The sequence below is a fragment of the Polyodon spathula genome, chromosome 1 (assembly GCF_017654505.1).
Source record: "Polyodon spathula isolate WHYD16114869_AA chromosome 1, ASM1765450v1, whole genome shotgun sequence".
Taxonomy (NCBI): domain Eukaryota; kingdom Metazoa; phylum Chordata; class Actinopteri; order Acipenseriformes; family Polyodontidae; genus Polyodon; species Polyodon spathula.
In genome coordinates, this window is record NC_054534.1 from 14403031 (window position 1) to 14426071 (window position 23041).

A 23041-nucleotide genomic window follows, 5' to 3' on the forward strand; every position below is an offset into this window, starting at 1 on the left:
TTATGCAGGCTTAACTCAAAAAGTCATGCAACTGCAGGTCATGCAACCATCAACCAAGCTGAAGGTCATGCTATCACATCACTGCAAACAAGAAAAAAAACAAAAAGAACAAATATATTAAACAGCAAATACAGATGGAATTGTTAGTATTACCCTGTGTTAGATAGATACATACATATTTAAAATGTGAGATTGTCCCCGTATTCACCCCCATATTGCTTCTATACAGTACTCAATAAGGGGTGGGGGTGGGGGTGGGGTGGGTGTGGTGGTGGGTGGTACACCACCACTGTAGACTTCTATTGATAAATTTAAACAGTATATTTCCAGTAGACAGAAATAATATATTTTCCTTTACTTAAATGGTTATTGAAAATAAATTAATAAATGTATGCCTACGTGTTTAAAATGGCTAGAATACAATTTTCTACTAACTTTAAACAGCCGTAACAGTCACTGTTTCAAAATGGGGTTTGAAAAAAAAAAAAAAAAACCTCACAGGATTCCAAATGTGTTAACTCCATTTGTTGAGCCAAAATGGCACCCCAAAGGGGAATTTGGCAGAGAATGGCTTAATGTAATTCAACAAGACTACTTTATCAGCAAATACAATGTGCACTGGGCCTTCAATGTTACAATTTGAAATTCTACACATGCTTCATGTTTTAAATGTGTACACACTTAACTAAACTAGCTAAACTGTTAATAAGAAGAATTGCAAGCCCAATAATTCGTATGCGCAGAGTTAACAAAAGTGAGTGGCAAGTATGTAAGAGAGAAAAACATATTTTATCTGTCAAACCCTGCTTTTGCCTGTGCAAGTAAAATATTGTCAGATTTTTATTTTTATTTTTTATTAGCTTTAAAAAACACCATTGGCAATTAACTTTTAGAGCAACAAAGTTTTTGGTTACAGTAACGTCTATGACCAGTTTGGTTGTCCTTGAATCTTGTAAGCCACTGTTTGTCCTCCATTTGCCAAGTATCATTACTCTTGACTTTTCTTTTCTTTTCAAATCTGACTAAGTGACTTTGTACTAAGCCTGTGAATGTCAAAAATAATAATAATAATAATAATAATAATAAATAATAATAATAATAATAATAATAATTCTTCCCTCTGGTAGCTTCGGCACTGGTCACTGATCAGTCAGTCAATATCTGGAAGACTTCTTGGAGACCAACATTAAAACAGTCAAAGTAATTCTTAAGAAATCCCTGTCTTTTCTGTTAACATTGACAGACTACTAAGCTACAAACCCCCATTCTCAACTCTATACAATTTACAACATAATTCTAGTGATATTATGTCTAAGAGAAACAGCTCTGGGTTCTGTTCACATATAAAACGAACAATACTTTAATCTTGAGGCGTGTGCTTAGTAGAATAAAAGAGGATGGGAAACTGTTCTATTTCACTATATTCATAAAACATAAAAGAGCCACGTAAATCTAAGTCTTTAATATTCATGTTTGTGGGTGTCCAATTTGTGGATCTGAAAGCTGGAGAAAAGTTTTAACGCCCACAATATGCTATGCATTTATATCTGCTAGATAACCAACTAGTGGTATTGCATGCATTATTGCATTTACCCTGCAAATAAATCATATAACATTGTATTGTCTGACTGTTGTTTAAAAGGAGCTAATCAGCATGAAATACCAATCACTCGTATTCCAACTGATGCCTGTACTATGTGAAATTGTATGACGATCATGGCACACAATATACTGCAGCATTTTCAATCAGACATATGTTTGGCATCTCTGAATGTGTAATCAATCAAACATGCAGCCTCTTGGTTTATTTGTTCTACTGCTGCAACTTAAAACCACAAATCACACGTTTATACACAAAGACACTTCATTTATTTAAACTGATAAAACCTAAATCAGTTTGTGAGAAACACGCTCACCATGCTGTACATTTGTGTTGATATAAAACCTTGTTAGGGTATACAACCACATTCTGCTAAAGGTTCACTGCATAGAATTGTGAATTTTCTAAAATAACACAAAATCAAAAGGACAAAAACAAACAATAATGATGTAACCCTTTACCCACAATGTTCATAAGGGGGGAGGGCTAAACAAAAGACAAGTGGAAGAATCACTGTAATTATTTGCTAGCAGAGATTAAGACCAAGTTATATACTGTGGCTTTTGTTCAAGGGACTTTTAAGCAGAGATGCCAATATAAAATAAATTGACAAACTAAAGGAAGCACACAGTTGTCAGTGGCACTGACGTGTGGTGGTTGCTAAAATGCATGCAATCTGGTGCTCTGTCAAATTGCTGAATTTCGTAAAACCACTGTGCAAATATATATGAATTTTCCCTAAATACAGAGACCACACCACATTATATATATATTATATATATATTATACTATATAATACAATATATGTATATAATATAATATAATATATCTTATATATAGGAATAAGGAATAATAATAATAATAATAATAATAATAATAATAATAATAATAATATTAAGCAATATAATTAAAACATTTTAAATATAAATCCGTAGACTCTCTCAATATTTAAGTAATGAAAATGAAAATTTTTGTATTGGGGTTTTGGCAATTTGGATCTTCTCTGATGGTTTTGGTTTTAATGTTTGGTTGTAAGTGTGTACAGTACTTTTAATATTTGTGATTTTCAGTGCAAAATTTTAGAGAAAAGTGAACAAGAAAATAACACAACTCACCCTAAATAACATAGAATTGTTTTGTCTTTTTGCCCTATCCTGTGAAATAATCGTGTATAGTGAATTTTTGTAATGGTGCTCATTTCCGTGCTTAAGCAACACGTAACTTTTTTTTTGTCATATCATGTGAAATAATTGTGTATACAGTGAATCTTTGTGATGGTGCTCATTTTAGTGCTTCCCTACCCTGACCTGAAGGTGTTAGAGGTTACAGAGGTTAATTCATCCCAATCCTTGGTCTCTCTTGAGAGACTGCCTGTTCCCATAAGTGCCCAATGGTGGCCCCTGATCCATTAAGTCCCTCCCTTTACCAACAAACAAACAACAACAAAAATCAGCGCAAACCCTTTCATTTTTCAAAAATAGAAACACAGATTTCTTTCTGTTTTATGCGTACACTGATATAAAAATGTAAAAAGTGTAATTTATATTCAGGTGCATATAGTAAGGCAATTTTGCCAAGATAGTTTCTGATTTGAATTTTTATTGATTGGTTGCTCCTATTGTGAAATGGTGTATTTTTATTGACTACAAAGCCACAGCTATTCTAATACATTAAAATGTTTCTTCCTAACTACCTTATTTCTTAATTTTAACCACAAACAACGTTGTGGATTCAGGGGTACCTTGTCACAAATGAAGAGAACTGCAGGACAAATGTATGCTTCCATTACTGTATGAAGTCATGTACACAAGGTGTGGTTTTCTCTGCTGCAACCAGGTAATCTTTCCCCAGTTATCAAAAAGGGACTCACTATTCCGTCAATATATGAGTGTATTGCTCAGGTGTGGATAAAATATCTGATTAAATCATTTTAAATATATTAATAATAAATATAAAAAAAAAAAAAAAAAAAAAAAAAAAAAAAACGTTTTAGCCAAATTGTTAGTCTGCTTGTAGTTTTACTGATAACATGTCACTTTGAAGTTAATACTAAGTGGCTTTGTTTTTTTTGTTAAGAAATAACCTGTTATATCAAATAATAGAGTAACAAAATAAATGTGATCTTAACTGTCCAGGAAGTAGCTGCTGAGGTAGGGTTAAGCTACAATCCACTGTTAAGCCTTTTAAAAAGGTTAGGCAGCCATGGCTTAAAAATAAAATTTAAAAAAGTTATTAAAACACTCAATGTTCAATTATTAAAAGGATTGGTGGCTTCAAGTCTTATTTTATTTATTTTCTCACCTATCCCTTACATTTTATTTAGTTAATAATTATTCTGACTGGTTTGGAGTTCTTTTGCTCCAAAATTGAATTTAAACCATAATTTACCAGAAGCTGCAGAATCTTATTTGCAGGCTGCTTTTGTACCTACTGAGTCCAAAAACTAAAAATGAGGTAATACGGTATCCTTTTCACTCTGCTGAACCAATCAAAACAGCAGAACAAGGTGGGGCTAGAAGAGTTGAAAAATCAACCCATTATGTGATGTCTTTGGAATCAGGAAGTAAAAAAAAATGCGTATTGTTGCTTTAACTTAAAATTCAATATTCAAGCAAGATCACTTGGAATGGTTGTAACCCTAACAATAAATTGAACAAACAAAAGCAATGACACAGAGTTATTTACCCTTACAATCCATTTTGAAAAAAAAATAAAAAAATTTAGTAAAATGTACAGGTGTTGGACAAAAATACATTCGAAACACCTGTCATTAGTGTCTTTAGCGTGCTGGGCCAAAATGGGAGCCCTGGATGACAGTGATTTGACATACAACGGATACATGAACATTCCTCAATGATTAACAGCATGTTATTCTTTCAGGGATGTACTGCTGAGGTTGGAAATCTGCAAAGAAAAATGTTCCCCAGAATGGCCCACTTATATTTCCTAGTGAAACATTCATTTTTGTGCAGTTTCAGATGTGGAAGAGCCTGCTAACCAAGTGTCTACTGTACCTGACTGTCGGATCAGCTGTCTAGCCCATTGCGACTGAAACTGACCCGGAGATGTAGCGTTGATATATTGCAGAACAGATGCCAGGGATGTCAGATACACAACAAGCTAGTCATCATGTGAGTAAGAGCTAGTTTACAGAAAAGTGTGTGCTATATATCAAAAGGTGTTTTTATTTTTTGTCAAGTCACTGTGTTTGTATTATTTTAAAATGAGTAAAATATAATAAAATTATAATTTCAGATACAATATTAAAACCAAACAGATTTGATCATTATCAACAAAGAGCAGCCTACAGCAGATACTAAAGTTTAGTTGATGGTTGGCACAGTAGGTTTTATGTGAATGCTGTCAACAAAACCAGCCCTTTATCAAAGCTGGTCAGATTTGTCACCTAGACCATCATGACTGAAACTAACTTGCAAACAGCAAGATGCACCATTTTCATTTTCACAGAATGTCAAAACATGAAATCTGTCATTTGAGGGGCAGTCTACCGAAACAAAAGTGTATAATACATACATATTGAAGGTTTATTTGTGTTTCTTAATATCTTCATGTATTTTATTAATCTATATGTTTAAAAATTGGCAGTTTTGTTCAAGATGTTTTATTTCCCCTCCTTTATTTGTCTTGAGTATTCTTTCGTAAACTAACAGCTTTTTTTTTGCTTTTGAATGTTTTTTAACTCCTGTTTTGTTGCAGATCGCTGAACTGCACAGCACCGCCTCCAATTTGTAAGGACCATATTTAAACATGTTTGGCTGGTTTCACAGACACTGACTACCACTAATATTGAACTACGTAACAGATCTGTGGAACTCGTCGATTATATTACTCTAGAAATACATGGAAGCATTTTTTAAGTGAATGGGCCCCAATAATGGTAAATACATCTAAATATTAAAGGTTGGCATCTCTGTTTAAATCCATAGCATAATATAAATGTATATGAAACCATAATACAATCGACTTTAAAAGTTAAACAAAAGCAAAGCAACAGAAAACTCCCGAAGCTGTACAGTACTGAATGTTCACCAAAATAAGGCGATTTCTCCCGAATTGCTATGATGTGCAATTACGTGATTGCATGGTTGATGTGTCTTCAGGCTAAGCTCCAGCTTCTCTACCTGGCTGTAGCTGGCTGGACGTGCCCAGGATATGACCTTCTTGCGGTGGTTGCCTGCCTCTGACGTGCAAGAAACGACTGGCCTGTACCAGTGTTGGCGAGCCTGTCCTCTGCAGCTTTCTTCTGGAGGGCCATCCCCTGAGAAAGACAAGTTTACAGTCTACATACAGGATTTGTTAAGCATCATTCAGTGCCAGTAAAACAAACTGTGGTTAAAAACAAACTTTGTAGGGTTGTTAAGTTTCACTGACCCAAGAGTGAAAGAACAGGACTTTGGACTGTTTATAAGGATTTATAAGTATTCTTTTTGGTTTTACACAAAAGACTCCTTAAAAAAAAGTCCTTAACATTTTATGAATAAAGGGCCTTTGCGTCAAGTTCAGTAAGCTAGTTTGGATCTCATGTTTTATATTCCATGCAAGAACTCAAATGCATGGTACAAAAGGGCTAAGAATCAAGACACTAAGGAATAGCACCATAAAGGTAAACAGGGTTGAGAGATACGGCGCCTGAAGCCTTGCAGCAGCAGGCAATTATGTGAATGCCTGTGAGAGAGGTTTGCTGATTTCTGGTTTAGCAGAAAATGCTCTAGTAGCAGTTAAAAATCTAAAATGTTCATTAAATTAAACCAACATATACTTTTTTTTTTTTTTTTTTTTTTTTTTAACCAGTGCTAATATTCATTAAACATTCCAGGTTGAGTGTAATCCACGCTTTTTATCTGTGTACACGATTAGAACTCGAGAAAGAGTTTAAAGAAACATGCAGACAAACTGGTGGGCTGGGTCGTGTTTATTATGACAGATTTCACAGCTTTGCTGTAGATTAGTATGTAACCCTGTCTTTACAGTCTTTCTAACATCACAATGTAGAAAAGGATACTCACCATATTGTACCAAGCAGAAACAATCAGCTTCTCTTCCTGATCCCTCTGGCCTTTTGTCTTCTCATATTCTTTCTATTCATTCAATAAATGAACAAGGAGGAACAAGGAAGCCACTTATTAGCATTTATATGTAATACATCTCAATACAAAACCGAAAGCTCAGCTTTTCTAAAAATAATACCCTGGATGGCCTAACATTTAACGTATAATACAAATGAATAAAATGAGTCCAGCATTTTGTGTTTTAAAAGTAAATATCCAACAAAGCATGTGCTCTTTATACACTGCTTCTGAACACTGCAACTCCTCTGCCTGTAACTTTCTCATTTGACAACATATGACGTTGGGTTAGGCATGATTAACCAACTGAAACCTAATTTATCAAACCTAGTCAGAAGTTACTTCAGGGAGCCTTGTCATGCATTGTACTGCAATCCATTGGAGTGGTGGAAGGCCAGTGCACATGCTTTCCTACACTGGAATTCCAGGATCCTCTGTGCCTGCAGAATGTCTTTTCCACTGACTGTAAATCGGTTGCGTACAAGACTGACACCGGAACACGCCCACATGTTAATTTTTCTGAATAAAAACAATTTGCAGTTGCAGGGTTTTTTTTTTTTTTTTTTTTTTTAAATTAGCTGATTTCACCTCAGCGAGACATTGAAAAAGTACTCGCTTAATCACAGTTGGACCATATTTTGTTTTCCGAGGGAACATTTTGGATTTTTATGTAAAAAAAAACGTAAAGTTTCTTGGATTTCCTTGTGTAAATAGACAGCAGACATTTCATGGTCATGTTATGTTTCATGTTGGATGACATTTACGTCATCTTTGGTGAGAACAGTGGTTTAAATTTTGATTATTATTATAATTTTTTTTAACTAAGATGTTTTAGCAGTAGTTGTGGGCACAGTTTGCTAAAGTTGCAGTTTATCTGTGGTCACTTCAAACAACGGGAAAAATTATTGTCTTTTACGTACATGCTTTTAAAATGGATTCATAGCATTAATTCATAAGAACCTTGAAAATGAATTGTTGATTGTTACGCTACGTTTATGGGATGGTAACGTGTATTTTTTTTTTTTTTTTAATGGGGTTTAATTTTATGTGAAACCAGTGTTCCCTGTAGTGAGATTAAACATGAAGGAGATACTAGAAACTTAGAAAGATGCAGCGGTATTCATATAATCAATGTGATACAATTGTGAGGATTTGTGCCCTAAGCTGCCTCTTTTTATGTTTGGTAAACAAATGTCAATGCATGACAAAAACTAAATATATGTGGAAAGGGAATTTATGTAAAGGGTATTTAGTGTGACAGTTTAACTATGGTTAACCGATAGAAATCAATCAAATAGTTTAAACAGATTTCTTATTAAACAATATTTACATCCCTACCTCTAATGAATGCAGCATCCTCTCCCTCTCATGCAGCTGGTTCTTAAGAGCTTGAACTTCTGGCGCTGACCCCTGGTTCTGTTTGGGATCCAAGGTTCTGATTACCTGGAACAATGTTGTATGGAAGGTTAGTCATTAGGAGGTTAATCATAAAATGAAGAATAAAAAAGTAGATTTAAGATAAGATAAGAAAGTACATGCCCAAGTATACTATAGAATCTGAAAAGGAAAAGCTTTACTTACACTTTTAGCTTTTTCCAGATATTTCTTATATCTGTCTTCCATTTGTTTCATATCTTCATCTTTCTTTCGTAAAGCTTCTTCTAACTCTTCAACTTTTTGAGCTTTAAGGAAAACGACAGATGACATGATCATCCAGTCAATGACTCTGTGAAGCTTCACTCAATGGGATGCTTACAACACAGAACCTTTTTATTCATTTAGCACTATTATAGCGTCTTTAACCAAGTTTTAAGAATTTTGTACAAAATGAGAAAGAGGTTAAGAATATTAGGGGAGGGTGAGGAGATTAACAGCTATATGAAAGCAAGGGCCAGAGGCTAGGTCAGGGTCGGACAAACAAGGTCAAAATAGTAATGCCCACTTTAGCAGCTTGCAGTAAATGTTTAAAATATCTGCTTAGAAAATTCACTTGTCACACTGATCGAGCATACAACGCAAAGGACAGAAGGGATAGGTTTAAATATTCAGCCAACGGAAATCTCTCAATTATACTATTGGGACATTTTGGAAGTGGGTGAATTAATTAATAAAATTTCAATTTTACAAAATGTGATACATAGAGGCAATAATCCCCAGTTTTACCTTGGAAAAAGATGAGTTGTGCAAATATGGGTTTCATAGTTAGGGCCCTGTTTAACCTGCAATTTTAGTCTTACAGCCCAAGATATCGATATAGCCTCCACAGTAAACCATGTAATAAGCAATCATTAAACAATCATCTCATTACGTTACTTGAACCATTTGAATTGCTCATTCCATTACTACAAAGTACGTATGAGAACGTTGTAGATGACTGACATTTATTTAACCCTTCCATCGCTGTGAATACATATAACAGGATTTTAAAAGGAATATTATTTTAGAGAACTTAAGTGTAAATTTACATTAGTTTGAGGTTTTAATTTACCAGTACACTTTTATGCAAATTATTTCATTAAAAAAAAAAAAAAAAAAGAATGACATTTTCTTGATATCTGGATCTCACCAGACACACACACACACACACACACACACACACACACATTATATATATATATATATATATATCAATATATTATATTATATATATATATATATGTTGTTTTTTTTTTTTTTTTTAATAGGATTTCCCATTTCTGGCAGCGACTGATGTCTGGATTGACGTTGCTCTGTGAAAAAACTTCTGTCAGTATCCACGGAATTGGCAACTACTGACAAATATCTTTTAGCCTTTCTTGCCAAACTGGGAAATAGTTCTTCTGCATTTCTCCAAAATTCGGTCAAAGAAATTCCACAATGGTTTTCTTTTGCATATAGTTGATATCACTCCATTTCGAATTTAAAGTAAGCACCAAACCCTAGAATAGAATCTAACGGGAGGGGTGCTTTATCCAAACATGCTGTGAAACCTAAAAATCCTTACTGCAGTCAGAAACTTGTGAGCTGGTTAAATATAACATGGTTTTATTCTGCACTGATCAGGGTTGTAGAAACTCATCAATTTTTCAAAAACTTAGTGGAAACATCACACAGTGTATTTATTCTGCCATCTGTGCAATGCAATGCTTACACCAGTGCTTGGTATGTATTTATTAATTCTACAACTGTATTACATGTTTGATTAATTATAATGCAATCTCAAATGCTTTTTGAGGTTGTTGGTGCATTTATTTGGTCTAAAACAGCAAGTCTCGAGGTAAGCCTTTTCTTTAAACACATCAATTTCTAGAATGGCAATAACTGTCCCTCGTAATTAGGGGGTGTTTTCTAATTAGCCAGAATTTCATGGGTTGATCACTTAATTATTATTTTGATCAATTTAGCTGGAGGTTTAGGACTATATTGCAGGTTATAAAAGCAAGCCATGAAAAACGCAGGGCCCTATTGATAGACAGTAATGGCTGGTTTTACAGACCGTGATTAATGTGAATATTGGACTACCTCACCTAAGCAGCATTTGATTGTCCCAACCAGGGTTTGAGAAAGAAAAAAATATAACAAAATATATGAACCCAGGTTCTGTACCACCTAATGGGAAAAAATAACATCTAATAAAGTAGGGTCATATCTGCAAAAGAAACAGGTTTCAAACTCAGCTCACAGGTAGGCATTTAGTCCATGAACACCCCCATGGCTAGCCATTTTTACAGATTACTTCCACAGTCTAAAAACAGCTGATTCACCTTCAGAAAATGTTATACTCACAGCTGTTGTTGTATTTTGGCTCCAAATCTTCAATATAAGCTATTTTCTTCTGAAGCTCACTATGTACCTCCTGCAACTTTTCTCTGTTACATACAAGGAAAATACTGATTGGAAACACTGGAATATATTATATATATATATATATATATATAATATATATATATCTATATATATTATATATATATATACATGTTATACATGGTCTACATGAAACAATATGGTCAGATCTGAACTTACTGAACTGGACACAGATCTATCCAGCTGAGACTGGACAGGCAGAGGGGCAGCTAGATAACTATAATAGCTAGATATGTCTATCATGCAGGCATACGTTACAATATGTTATATCCAATTTTAGAGAATTAGAGAAAACTACAATCAATATACTTCAAGTTTTTCTTTTTTTAGAAAACCTATTACAATTTGCCAAAATGTCTCTGTGCACCTGATGCAGAACAGGGAATGCATGTGCACACAAAATCCTTTTTACATGGAACAATACATAAACAAAACACACCAGAGAAACCTTAAATATTATGGAAACACAAAAGAAAGCTATACTTACAAGTGCTCTTCGTATTTCTTCTTCAGAATTATTGACTACGAAAGAAGAGAACAATTTTAAAAAATATAATCTGGTCTATATTAATTTTGTACTATTAACATCTTAAACATGTAGTTTTGTATGTCAAAATCACTTAAATCATTTGGTTGTGTTGGTTTGGTGCCCTCTGCTGTTATATCTATGTTACTGAGGTCGTCAACAACAGTTGACACATTAAATCTGAATTTCTCAATTCAATATCACACACCCTTATTTGCTGGTCAGTCACTCCCAATGTAAATGCCAGACATTTGCTTCCAATTCAACATTAACTGGGCAAAGTTGTACAGTGTATCAATTTGATCTGGTGCATTTTAAATCACTTTGCACAGGCCTGCTACACCCTTTTACTGGAAATTGGTTACTCTGCATTGTGAAGAGTTGCACAGCACAGCACCACACACACACACACACACACACACACACACACACACACACACACACACACACACACACACACACACACACACACACACACACACACACACACACACACACACACACACACACACACACACACACACACACACACACACACACACACACACCCTTGAATACTGCAAACAACTGTTTAAAGTGAATCTAATTGTAAAGGGTACACAGAGAGCCAGGACAGATGAAGGATGTGTTTAGAATAACATTTGATATTCAAGCACAGTTCACTACCCAGCACAACACAGAACTTTTCAATCATAAATATCATATACAAATACTGGTATATTTAGACAAACAGATACACATAATACATAAACCTACAGATACCATTAGTATACCAATATGCAGTATGTCTGTTTATAAATGTCATTTCATTTCAAATAGAACATAATGAGTTTAAGTGGACTTTTCTAAGTTTCTCTGGTGATATAAGCACAGGAATGCTTTTTCTTGGGTTTGCCTTGCCTGTTCAGTGATTACATGGGGCAAACAGGTATTACTACTTAATATCTTGATACATAGCTTCCTTGTATTTCACACAGTCTGCAAACGGATTGACTTCACTAACACTGAACCTTAACATAGAAATATCCACTTAAATGTGACTATTTTAAAAGGAAACTATATGGATTAACACTTAATACGGAAACAGGGAATATAACAGTTTGAAATAAATTTAGAGTAAATAAATTGTACAAAGGTTTGAAAGCTTCAAGTAAAACAGAACAGTAGAAAGCATAGAGTTCATATTAATTAAAATGCAGGCCATACTCACAATAGCCTAGAATTGAAGCCCACACCAAGAGAAGCATGATAGCACGAGGAAAAGCAGATAATAGAAGGAACAGTAATTAGTAAGTGTTAAAAAGAAATAAAAGCAATATATCTTGTTTCACACATGCATTTTTGTTATTCCTCTTCTTGTGTTTTCATCTGTGGAGGTACCCCACTTTGTAGATATACTGGGCATATTATCCACTTATGTTTCAAGAAATAGAATGCCTTTCTGCTTCCACACTAAAACATAAATGACATCACAGGGGTGAAAAAGCAAAACATGGACCAGTACACAGTAATATATATAGTCACACACACACATGCATACACACTGAGTGTACAAAACATTAGGAACACCTTCCTAAAATTTCCACCCCCTTTTGCCCTCAGAACAGCCTCAATTTGTCAGGGCATGGACTCTACAAAGTGTCAAAAGCATTCCACAGGGATGCTGTTCCATGATGACTCCAATGCTTCCCACAGTTGTGTTAAGTTGGCTGTTAGCGGATCTCTACTCCGAATAGCTCGTTCCATCTCATCCCACAGATGCTTAATTGGATTGAGATCTGGTGACTGGGCACGCCACTGTAGTAAGCTGTATTCACTGTCATGTTCATGGAACCATTCCTGGACAATCCTAGCCTTGTGGCATGGGGCATTATCCTGCTGAAAAAATCCATTAGCAGATGGATACATTGCTGTCATGAAGGGATGCACTTGATTGGCAATGATGTTCAGATATCCTGTGGCATTCAAACGTTGCTCCACTTTTATCAAGGTCACAATGTGTGCCATGAAAACACACCCCACACCATCACACCACCACCAGCCTACAATGTTGACACACGGCATGACGGATGCATGTACTTATGTGGTTTTCTCCACACCCTAGTCCTCCCATCAGTGTGAAACAGCAGGAACCGGGATGCATCAGACCAAGCAATGTTTTTCCAATCCTCCAGTGCCCAGTGTTTTTGTTCCTTAGCCCATTGCAACTCCAGTTTGTTGTGTTTTGCTGAAAGAAGTGGAACTCTGTTAGGTCATTGGCTATTATACCCCATTCGTGTCAAGGTAAAACGAGTTGTGCATTCTTTTACGGGTCTTTCGGCACCAATGTTGTACTGGACTGTCAGCTCCCTGACTAACTGTAGCCCGTCTGTTGCTCTGCACAATTCCTGTCAGTCTCCTTTGGCCTCTTTCATCAATGAGCCATTTTCGACCAGTGGCCTGCCGTTGGCTGGATGTCCTTTGGGTGGTGGACCATCCTTGATACACACGGGAAACTGTGAGCGTGAAAAACCCAGCAGCGTTGCAGTTCTTGACACACTCAAACCAGCACGTTTGGCACCTACTACCATACCCTGTTCAAAGGCACTTAAATCTTTTGTCTTGCCCATTTACCCTCTGAATGGCACACATACACAATCCATGTTTCAATTGTGTCAAGGCTTAAAAATCCTTCTTTAACCTGTCTCCCCTTCATCTACACTGATTGAAGTGGATTTAACAGGTTACATCAATAAGGGATCATAGCTTTCACCTGGATTCACCTTGTCAGTCTATTTCATGGAAACAGCAGGTGTTCCTAATGTTTTGTACACTCAGTGTGTGTGTGTGTGTGTGTGTGTGTATATTATATATGAATGAATGAAGGTCCCTACAGAAACGCTTTTGATAAGCCATTAAAACTGAATGCTTGGCTCAAAGACTTTAACTTTTATATTACTGTAGAGACTATATTTTTTATTTATATTATATTACCTTCACTACATACAATTACCTTATACAGGTAGCACCTCATCAATATTAAGCGTTACAGTGCACAAGTGATAAAGAAAAACTGTTACATATTATAGTTATAAATTTCAGACATTCCCTTAAATCAGTACTAGTGAAGCCTTTCTGTGTTCATTCTAATGTTACAAAAGCTAAATTAAAAGGGGAATAAAGTCATACATCTTTTATAAAGTGGTAAAATCACCATACCTCATTGTGATTTCATTAAAAAAAAAAAGATGTATCTTTTTGATTAGCTTTATAAATGTGGATATAGTAAGTGGGACAGACAGACAGGCCTGGAAGCTTGTGTCTGTTATCACCTGTGGCTAATTTAACACAGGAAATTCAGACTTATCCAATGGACAATTGTTTTTAGTGTGTATTTGTGAGTATTGATCAATATTGGAATACAAAAAAAATACTGGGCACTGAGCTCTCACGGTAATTCAAAAGTCCATGATTTCCTTTTTTTTTTTTTTTTTTTTACTTGTGCAACAACAATACAATTTGAGAAGCCTTACTTTGTTGTGATGCTGTATACATTCCTTTAATAAACATTGCCCAAATTTGCCAGCATACTAAAAATGAAAAATAATTCTACACTGAAAATGAGTGCAGAGACCAATATTAGTTTAGAACTGCTCACTGGATTAGCAGTTGATTCCAGAGGCACAAAACAATACGCTGGCAAGTAATGACTGCAACAGTAGCTTAATAAAGTATTTATGAATAAGTAACAATACATTGCACAAGACTGACTGTCTCCTGGAAGGAAAGTAATTTCCTTTGATAGACGCTCTGGTGTGACCCCTTATGAACACTGAGATAATACTAATAACATGATTACTTGTTAATTATTTCCTTTTCTGTTAAGAGAAGCAATGTGTCTTTAGGGTCGTATGGTTAGAAAATAAACACACATATGCAACATGCTATGTTAAATTGTTAGTAGTGCTGAAGGTTAGGTGTCAAAAGATAAGTTTAAAAATATTAAAACCAAAACGTATCTATCGGAGCACATTACTGTTGAATGTATACTCACGTCGTCCGCATTTGAGCCCTGCTCTTGTAATGATTTCTGAAGTTCTTCTACCTGGGACTGTACCTCCAACAGTCCTCTGGTTCACTAATCTGAAATGGGACGTTAATATAAATCCCTTACATTGGTTGAAGTCATGGGGCACTCCCGTCATTGTCTTTGTGGTATTGTGTGTGTAAAAAACAAACAACCCCCCCCCCCCCCCCCCCCCCCCCAGAAAAAAAACATTATTATATGAATTAAAACAGGGCTGTTCAACAGATATCTCTTGAGTCATATATAATATTACCCTTTTCATTATCCCCATTTAGTTTTTTTTTTTTTTTTTTTTTTTTTTTTAATGAGTTTGAACAGACTGCAGGGACAGCATGGCTGTGAAGTAAACTACTCAAAGAGCTAACTCTGCTCTACACACACTGCATTCACGGTTCCATTTCTTAAGAACAAATTAAACAAATACAGGGTTAATACTGTAAATTATGAGGGTGACCAGTCAAAAGAAGAGGGTCATGATATTACTAAAGCGGAACAAGTGACAACAAACCGCATGACGCATTCTGGCTTTTTAAACAGTTTGCATTCCAATGAACCATGAAAGCAGAAAGCGAGTGCACTAAACTAGAAGTGTAATGCAATGTGAATTGCTGAGGGATTTCCTATCCCTCACAACACTCCTAAAAATGAGATACTCTGCTAAAAGTCTTTCTAAACATGTGTTCCAATTAATTTAACTTCCCAGAACAGCCCACTGGAGATGTTTTGAAAGGCCTTTACTTTGAGTGTTGCTGCAGTGTCTGGGGGTGGTGATGGATTTTGGTCAATTGTTTAGGAAAAAATAGGGATGCAAATCAGTTATGATCAGTTAAGTTTTTGAACAACTCTTTCAGCTGGAGTGAACTGGAGTGAACTGTTTCTGAGTAAAACCAAAATGATTTAAAACTGAAGAACCAAACTGCATATGCGAAACTAAGGGTTACCACATCTTTTTTTTCTGTGATAAACAAGTTCAACACATTGTTGCTGCATCACTCATAGTGATGTATTATACAGTTAGACACAAAGTAGAATGAATACAATACTGTATTAAGAGATATTCAACTATTTTACAGTGTTTATGATGCTCCTGGTACCCCCATTGTCGCTAAGGTCGGCTGTCAAATTACATGCAAATTCCGTCCGAGTAGAAATGCAGCTCATGGTTTTCAAAATTGCAGGTTTTTAACATGTTGGCTTCAAAGTGTCTGAGATGTGTGGTAACATTTTTAAATAGTTTCTGATGAGGAAACACTTCTAACTCATATGATTCTATGGTAAGACAATATGCTGATAGAACACAGCAACAAAGTAATCAGACAACCTAAAGTAATTTCAATGCATGCACAGTAAATAAAGCTGCCTTAATAAAAAATAAAAACTGACCTGCTCACAGAAGCATTTAATTCAGATATTTGTCAGCAGTAACCCTTTCGCTGGTTTGTAGATTCTCCCAGTTTGCTGGCCATTACAGTTTCACAATCATTCGCACGTCAACTTACATTTAATTTCCTTCAATACTTTTGCATATGGCTGTTTTAGTAAGTTTAGCATCATTATTTAATTTTTTATTAGCTCTAACAGATTCTACAACTATAACTTATTTTTTTTTAATTAAATTTCCATTGTCAGCCTTTTGTTTCTTAGGATGCTTTTTTTTTTTTTTTTTAACAAAGGGTTTAGGTTGCAGTTAATTAACCTGAAAAGAAAATAGCTTGACACCCAATGTATGAAGCTACAGTTAGCCCTACTTAGGGCAATCAATTCAATTTGCCATAACTTTTGATTTACGTAACTATATGTGCTGAGCTCCCGAAAATGGCGATTCCTTTTCCATTGCTCAGTTTGGAATTTTATGCAATGCTGCTTTTAGTTAGGTTTTGGTTCGGGAAAATCGTAACCATTGCATCTCTAGAAAAAAGTGTGCATTTTTCACTGTTACTAAGCGTTAAAAGTGTCCTGAAAGTGGTAGTAATAGACCTGGGATGATCCCACCACTTTAAACAAAAATAAAATGGTTTGTGAAATATCAAGAAGCATTTTAAACAATACAAAATCATGATGCTATTATACAAAACATAGTATGCTGAAATCATTTTTGGATTACTAAACTGAAAATAATCAAAAAAATAAACTGTAGAACACAAAACACAGCCCAGAAGTGGTAGTGACACCCACAGAATGAGTTCCACCCCTGTGAATATCAATATCTCGACCTGTTCTCAGTTTCCAGTTCATTCTTTCTGCTGTTGGCGTCCTCCAATAGGCTCTGTAACAAGGCAATCTTTTCATTGTCTGAACCTTCCTGATTCAGCTTCAGTATCTTGTTTTCATGCTGCAGCCGAATAAGCCTCTCTCTGACAAACAAGAACAACAAAAATAAACAACCAAAAAATAAAAAATAAACTCTTCTGGAAGGTATACCACTTGTTTGGGCCCCTAGCTCAACAGTTGAACTCAACTCTGGCAGGTGTTTGCAATCTTTAGTTTATTTGATGTAAAAATGTAATTAACTTTTAGCTAGGGATTTTCAGAAGAAAAAAAAACTGAAATATGTATTAATGTATGGTTCCAATGCAATATTATGTAACAACAACAATGCTAGGGTTGACTTTTTTTAATAAACTGCTGTACAGATTTTCACAGTGTACATATTCACCTAGTTTAAGCTTTTTAGTCTGAATAGCCCCTAATGTGCTTCCTGTTGCAGTTTCCTAGTAGAAACAGGTACTTCTTGTCCAGCGTTAAAGGTTCTGTGATTTAAGCCACTATAGCACGCCTGTTGCTTGTCCCAATAAACAAGGGGTGTCAAACTCCAGTCCTCGAGGGCTGCAGGGTCTTCTGGTTTTCATTCCAACTTAACTTAACATAATTAATTAATTATTTGTTGAATTTGACATATTTCATATTTGTCAAGGTCTTTTACAGTTGATGGTTTTACAAATGTGCTTGATTCAAGGTATACTACCTATGAAACATTTTGAGACCTTAACAGAAGTGTTAAATGTGCTCAGTTAATCAAATAATTAGACCAATTAAGCAACTGAGAGCTTGGGTGGAACGAAAGCCACAAGACACTGTGGCCCTTTAGGAACTGAGTTTGACACCCCTGCAATAAACAGCCTGTAAACTAAGCTTGAAGATTCAGAACACTATTTCAGTTGTAAAGGCGCTAGTTATGTCAATAGAGATTTTAACTTCCTAGGCATACTGTGGCAGGGCTGAGGCCCTGCACATGTAAATAGGGTTTTTTGCATTTTGTTTCTTTTTATTTTTCTAAATAGTTTATATAAAAAAAAGTTTGTGTTAAATATAGCAGGGCTAGGAATAGAATCCCCTCCCTAATTACAATAAGTGTGGAATGTGGCCAGGTGTTAATTGATTTATTGATTATCAATTAACCCAGGACACATGCCTTTCAACAGGCGCTGGAAAGCCAGTTCCTTTGTTCTCTACAAGCTGGAGGTAAATGGCTGTGAGTTGGTGAAGTACCCGCATGGCAGTGTGTGGAACCAGGGTAAGCAACAAAGCACTAGTGATCACCAAGTGGAGGTAGCACTCAACCCTATTTTATTAGCTTTATTTTGTCTTTTTTGTATTTATTATTATGTTTGTGTATTTTCTCCCACACTTGGACTACCATTGATAGTACCCTAGTGGCGGCTACCTATTATTACAACTTGTAAAAACAACTTGTCAACATCAACCTCTGTGTCCCTCTGGTCTGTCAGCAGATACCCACAACCCACTTATACACAAACAGATATTTATGAAATAAGACAACATACCTGTATTCAGGTGTAACAATTTCTGCAGCCAAACAGTCAGTGGAATCCTGTCTGCCCAGTGGAACTAGACCTGTAAAAATATCATGTGCATTTGTGAGTATGTGATAGATCAAGAACTGGCCACTTAATACCCTTCCTAAAATCGTGACTTCTCTCTACAGTTATTAACATTCCCACTGCCCCCTTTATTATGTTAATACTATTTCAATTATTAACTTTATTCTTTAAAATACAACGGGTACATCCTGGTACTTACCTGTGAAGACCATCAGAGTCAGCCTGAACTACAGTATAGGATAATGAACTATTTTAAATATGTCCATATTCTGAATTGAAGTATAAAGAAAAGCAGCAACTGAAACACCTGTGGAAGCCAATGCTCTACGTACTGTATGTTCAAGATTGCACACGTGTATTTCAGAGCTCCAGTCAGTACCTGCGGTGAGTTGGCCTTCCTGTGCTTGTACACATCGTAACTCTTCAATCGTTTCTTTCAGGGAGTCTCTCTCTGTGCGCACTCGCTAAAAGAAGAGACAATATGAAAAGTCATGAGCAACAGAAAGAATGAACAACTGACATTATAACAAATGATCAAGGATACTTCAATCTGCTAATAAGGTCAACATCATTCACTTGACTCTTGGTTTCTCATAAACAACTAGAACATTTAAATAGTTTATCCATTGCTAAAAGACTCACGGCTAGCTTCACAGAACTCAACAAACAACAATGTAAGGAAGTTCAAGATAAGTGCTTTGAAGAAAATGTCTTCGTCGGATAGACTAACATTGTAAAACACTTACCTATCATTAGAATAACAATGCCCTTTGCAAGCCCATTTTCCTTTAGATTATTAGTATTTTATTTTTATTTTTTTATGCGAATGTTGAATTGGGTGGATCTTATTTAATACTCCCCACGAACAGTTAAAACAAAGTTTGTCTTCATATTTTTCCCCTTGTGTTTTGTTTTCTTTTAGAAGCACGAACATATTAATTAAAGAAATTATAATAATAAATAAATTGTTCAGAGCTGTGAAACATATTTAAATAAGCCATACTGGTTACCACAGACTTCTTAGAGAGCCGTACAAATAAATAAGTAAATAAATAAATGAAAGAAAAAAAAGAGCCATCAGTCAGACCACCTGCTCTAGCGGATATAAACTGTAAACTTACTAACTGTAAATAGACCATCTACATCTACATAAAGTTTTCCCATCTAAATCTAACTTTGTCAAAAGCTGAAAAATGTAATTTAAATGTTTGAAATGAAAGTAGAACGAATTACATCTTTTTCTTTCTGTAGAGAATCCACTTTTTCTTTTAACCGTTTGTATTCAAATTCCATCTTGTCTGCTTTTTTTGACTCTTCAGACAATCTGTTCTGGAGCTCCACAGCCTGCAAGGTGGCAATATAAAATGTTACTCATTTATCAGTACAGTTTTGATACACTTACCTATTTACTTTATTGACACTAAGCAGAATTTTTTCAAAGCATTTCTAATTCCTAATTTCCTAACAGTCCTAATTTCAAAGAGAAAAACTACAACCAAAACAACCAAGAATTAAAATTCAAGGTTTATTAAGCACTCTAAAGTTGTTTATGGAAACAAAATCAAGATGACCAACATTTTGGTTACTGCCTTCATCAGCCAACATGTGCACCAGTTTTTCCTGTTCATCACTATCAACTGTTGGATCTATACACTGATTAATGCATTGCAAGAAACATTTGTCTAATTTGACTTATTTTAGTTTTCCCTCAGCATGCAATTTCTACCTGTCTCTTGTATGTTTCTAGCTGCCCGCGTGCTGCATTAGCTTTCCTCAGCTCCTCCTCCAGGCTGACTGTGTTCTGCATGTACAGAGTATTCTTCTCCTCCAGCAGCTTCACCTGTCTCCTCAGGTCTCCCAGATCCTCCAGCTTCTTTTTGTAGGAATCCACCATGCCCTCCAGCTTGGACACCTTATCTGAAGAATGCCTGGATGAAGCAGAGACAGGCGAAACATTCTGTGGCTTTAATACATCGACATCCATAAGCAACATTTCTCTTTCTGCATGAAAGATATAAGGATCAGTAGTGTAGTAAGAAGCTAAACTTACAAAGGTTTTAATTCAGTTCTGACGCCTGGTGAACAGAAAGGATTTAGGTTTGCAAAACGCCTCTACCTGTTTTATTGGACTAACCAGAATATCATTACAATAAAGGTTATTCATTTGCTCATTTTGGGCACAACTCTATGATGACCAGAAGTTTTGCGCTTTGCTCTTGTAGTTTCTATCAGGCTGACCTTGATATAACAAAACCTCAATTTCACACAATGTATTTGAATGAATATGAGCAAAGACTCAAATCTTCCAGTACATCCATCCAAGAGATGCTTTGTGCATTTTAAAATATAACCTCAGTGTTTAATTTTTTTTTTTTTTTAATGTATTAAAGTAAAATCGATTTTTGTTCATGATACCAGGGGAAAGGTCTAGCAGCCAGAATTTAAACCCAGCATCTTCCTGATTGATGTGAAGGTTTAAGTGGTTTTCCTGTCATGATAAAGCTCTGTTTTCAAGGACTTTCAATAAGACATGCAAGTAATTTGTCAGATGAATGCAGGTCACATTTCACCAGTCTTGCTTTGGAAAGCCTGAAGGTGCCTTTGTAAATGTAGGATGTTGCAAGCAGGAGAGGTTCAACTACTGTATTAGACTGTGGAGAAGCAGATTAGAAGAATGTGTCTGTTGAAAGACATACATTTGGGAACACCTGTGTAACTTAGTTACAAAGGATTCTGAGAATTTCTGGAATTTTCAACAAGATTAAAAATAACTTTAAAAATCTCTCTCTCTCTCTCTCTCTCTCTCTCTCTCTCTCTCTCTCTCTCTCTCTCTCTCTCTCTCTCTCTCTCTCTCTCTCTCTCTCTCTCTCTCTCTCTCTCTCTCTCTCTCTCTCTCTCTCTCTCTCTCTCTCTCTCTCTCTCTCTCTCTCTCTCTCTCTCTCTCTCTCTCTCACACTCTCTCATAGAACAGGGCTTCTCAAACTCGATACTGGGGACCCCCTGTGGCTGCTGGTTTTCATTCCAACTGACCTCTCAATTACTTAATTAAACCCTTAATTTAACTGATAATTAATTAGACCTTTTTACTTGTTTTCAGCTCTTGAACAGTTGCATATTTCAAGTTAGATGTAACATTTTATAAGTAACTTGAACTGCAACTGTTCAAGAGCTGAAAACAAGTAAAAATGTCTAATTAAGCAAATTATCAGTTCAGTTAAGGGTCTAGGTAAGTAACTGACAGTTCAGCTGGAATGAAAACCAGCAGCCACAGGAGGTCTCCACCCCCCTGGAGTTAATACTTGATGGAAGCACCTATGGCAGCAATTACAGCTGTGAGTCTGTTAGGATAGGGAGTGCCTTATCAAGGCATGGTCTTGGTGGTGCCATACACCTTCTGCTTCTTAATAATCGTCTTGACCGTGCTCCAAGGGATATTCAAGGCCTTTCACATTTTTTAAAACCTATCCCCTGATCTGTGTCTCTCAACAACTTTGTTCCCGAGTTCTTTTGAAAGCGCCTTGGTGCTCATGGTTGAGTTTTCGCTTTGAAATGCACTACCCAGCAGAGGGAACCTACAGGAACTGCAGAATTTATCCTGAAATCATGTGAATCACTAGAGTTTAACACAGGTGGAGGCCACTTAAATTGGTGTGTGATTTTGAAGGCGATTGGTTACACCTGAGCTAATTTAGGATTGCTATTACAAGGGGGGTGGACACTTATCCAACCAAGCTATTTCAGTTTCAATTTTTAATTAATTTTCTAGAAATTACTAGAATATTTTTTTCACTTGGGGAACTATTTTAATTCCATGCACGCACGCACGAAGTGCCGAGAAAAAGTTTGTGAACCCCTTAGGATTTTCACATATTTCAAACCTAAAATGTTATTAGATCTTAATCTAAGTCCTAATAATTGATAAAGATAACCTGATTAAACAAATGACACAAAACATGATACTTTTTCAACATTTACTTATCCTCAAATGATTCAACATTCAATATCCATATGTGAAAAAGTATGTGAACCTTTAGATTCAGTAACTGGTGGCACCCCCTTGAGCAGCAATGATTTCAA

General features: G+C 35.7%; 1 protein-coding gene across 1 annotated transcript in view; it reads right to left on the bottom strand.

Moving 5' to 3' along the window:
* Window positions 1–2515: 2515 nt before the first annotated feature.
* The window catches only part of LOC121314479 (protein Hook homolog 3-like), a 56936-nt gene continuing 36410 nt past the window's right edge, over window positions 2516–23041 (bottom strand). Inside the window, 13 exon segments of the mRNA XM_041247805.1 lie at window positions 2516–5879; window positions 6628–6699; window positions 8026–8130; window positions 8269–8369; window positions 10453–10535; window positions 11018–11052; window positions 15090–15161; window positions 15163–15178; window positions 17336–17476; window positions 18908–18977; window positions 19344–19428; window positions 20198–20308; window positions 20691–20892. Of these exon segments, the coding sequence (XP_041103739.1) occupies window positions 5739–5879; window positions 6628–6699; window positions 8026–8130; window positions 8269–8369; window positions 10453–10535; window positions 11018–11052; window positions 15090–15161; window positions 15163–15178; window positions 17336–17476; window positions 18908–18977; window positions 19344–19428; window positions 20198–20308; window positions 20691–20892 (1234 nt within the window). The 3' untranslated portion in view covers window positions 2516–5738.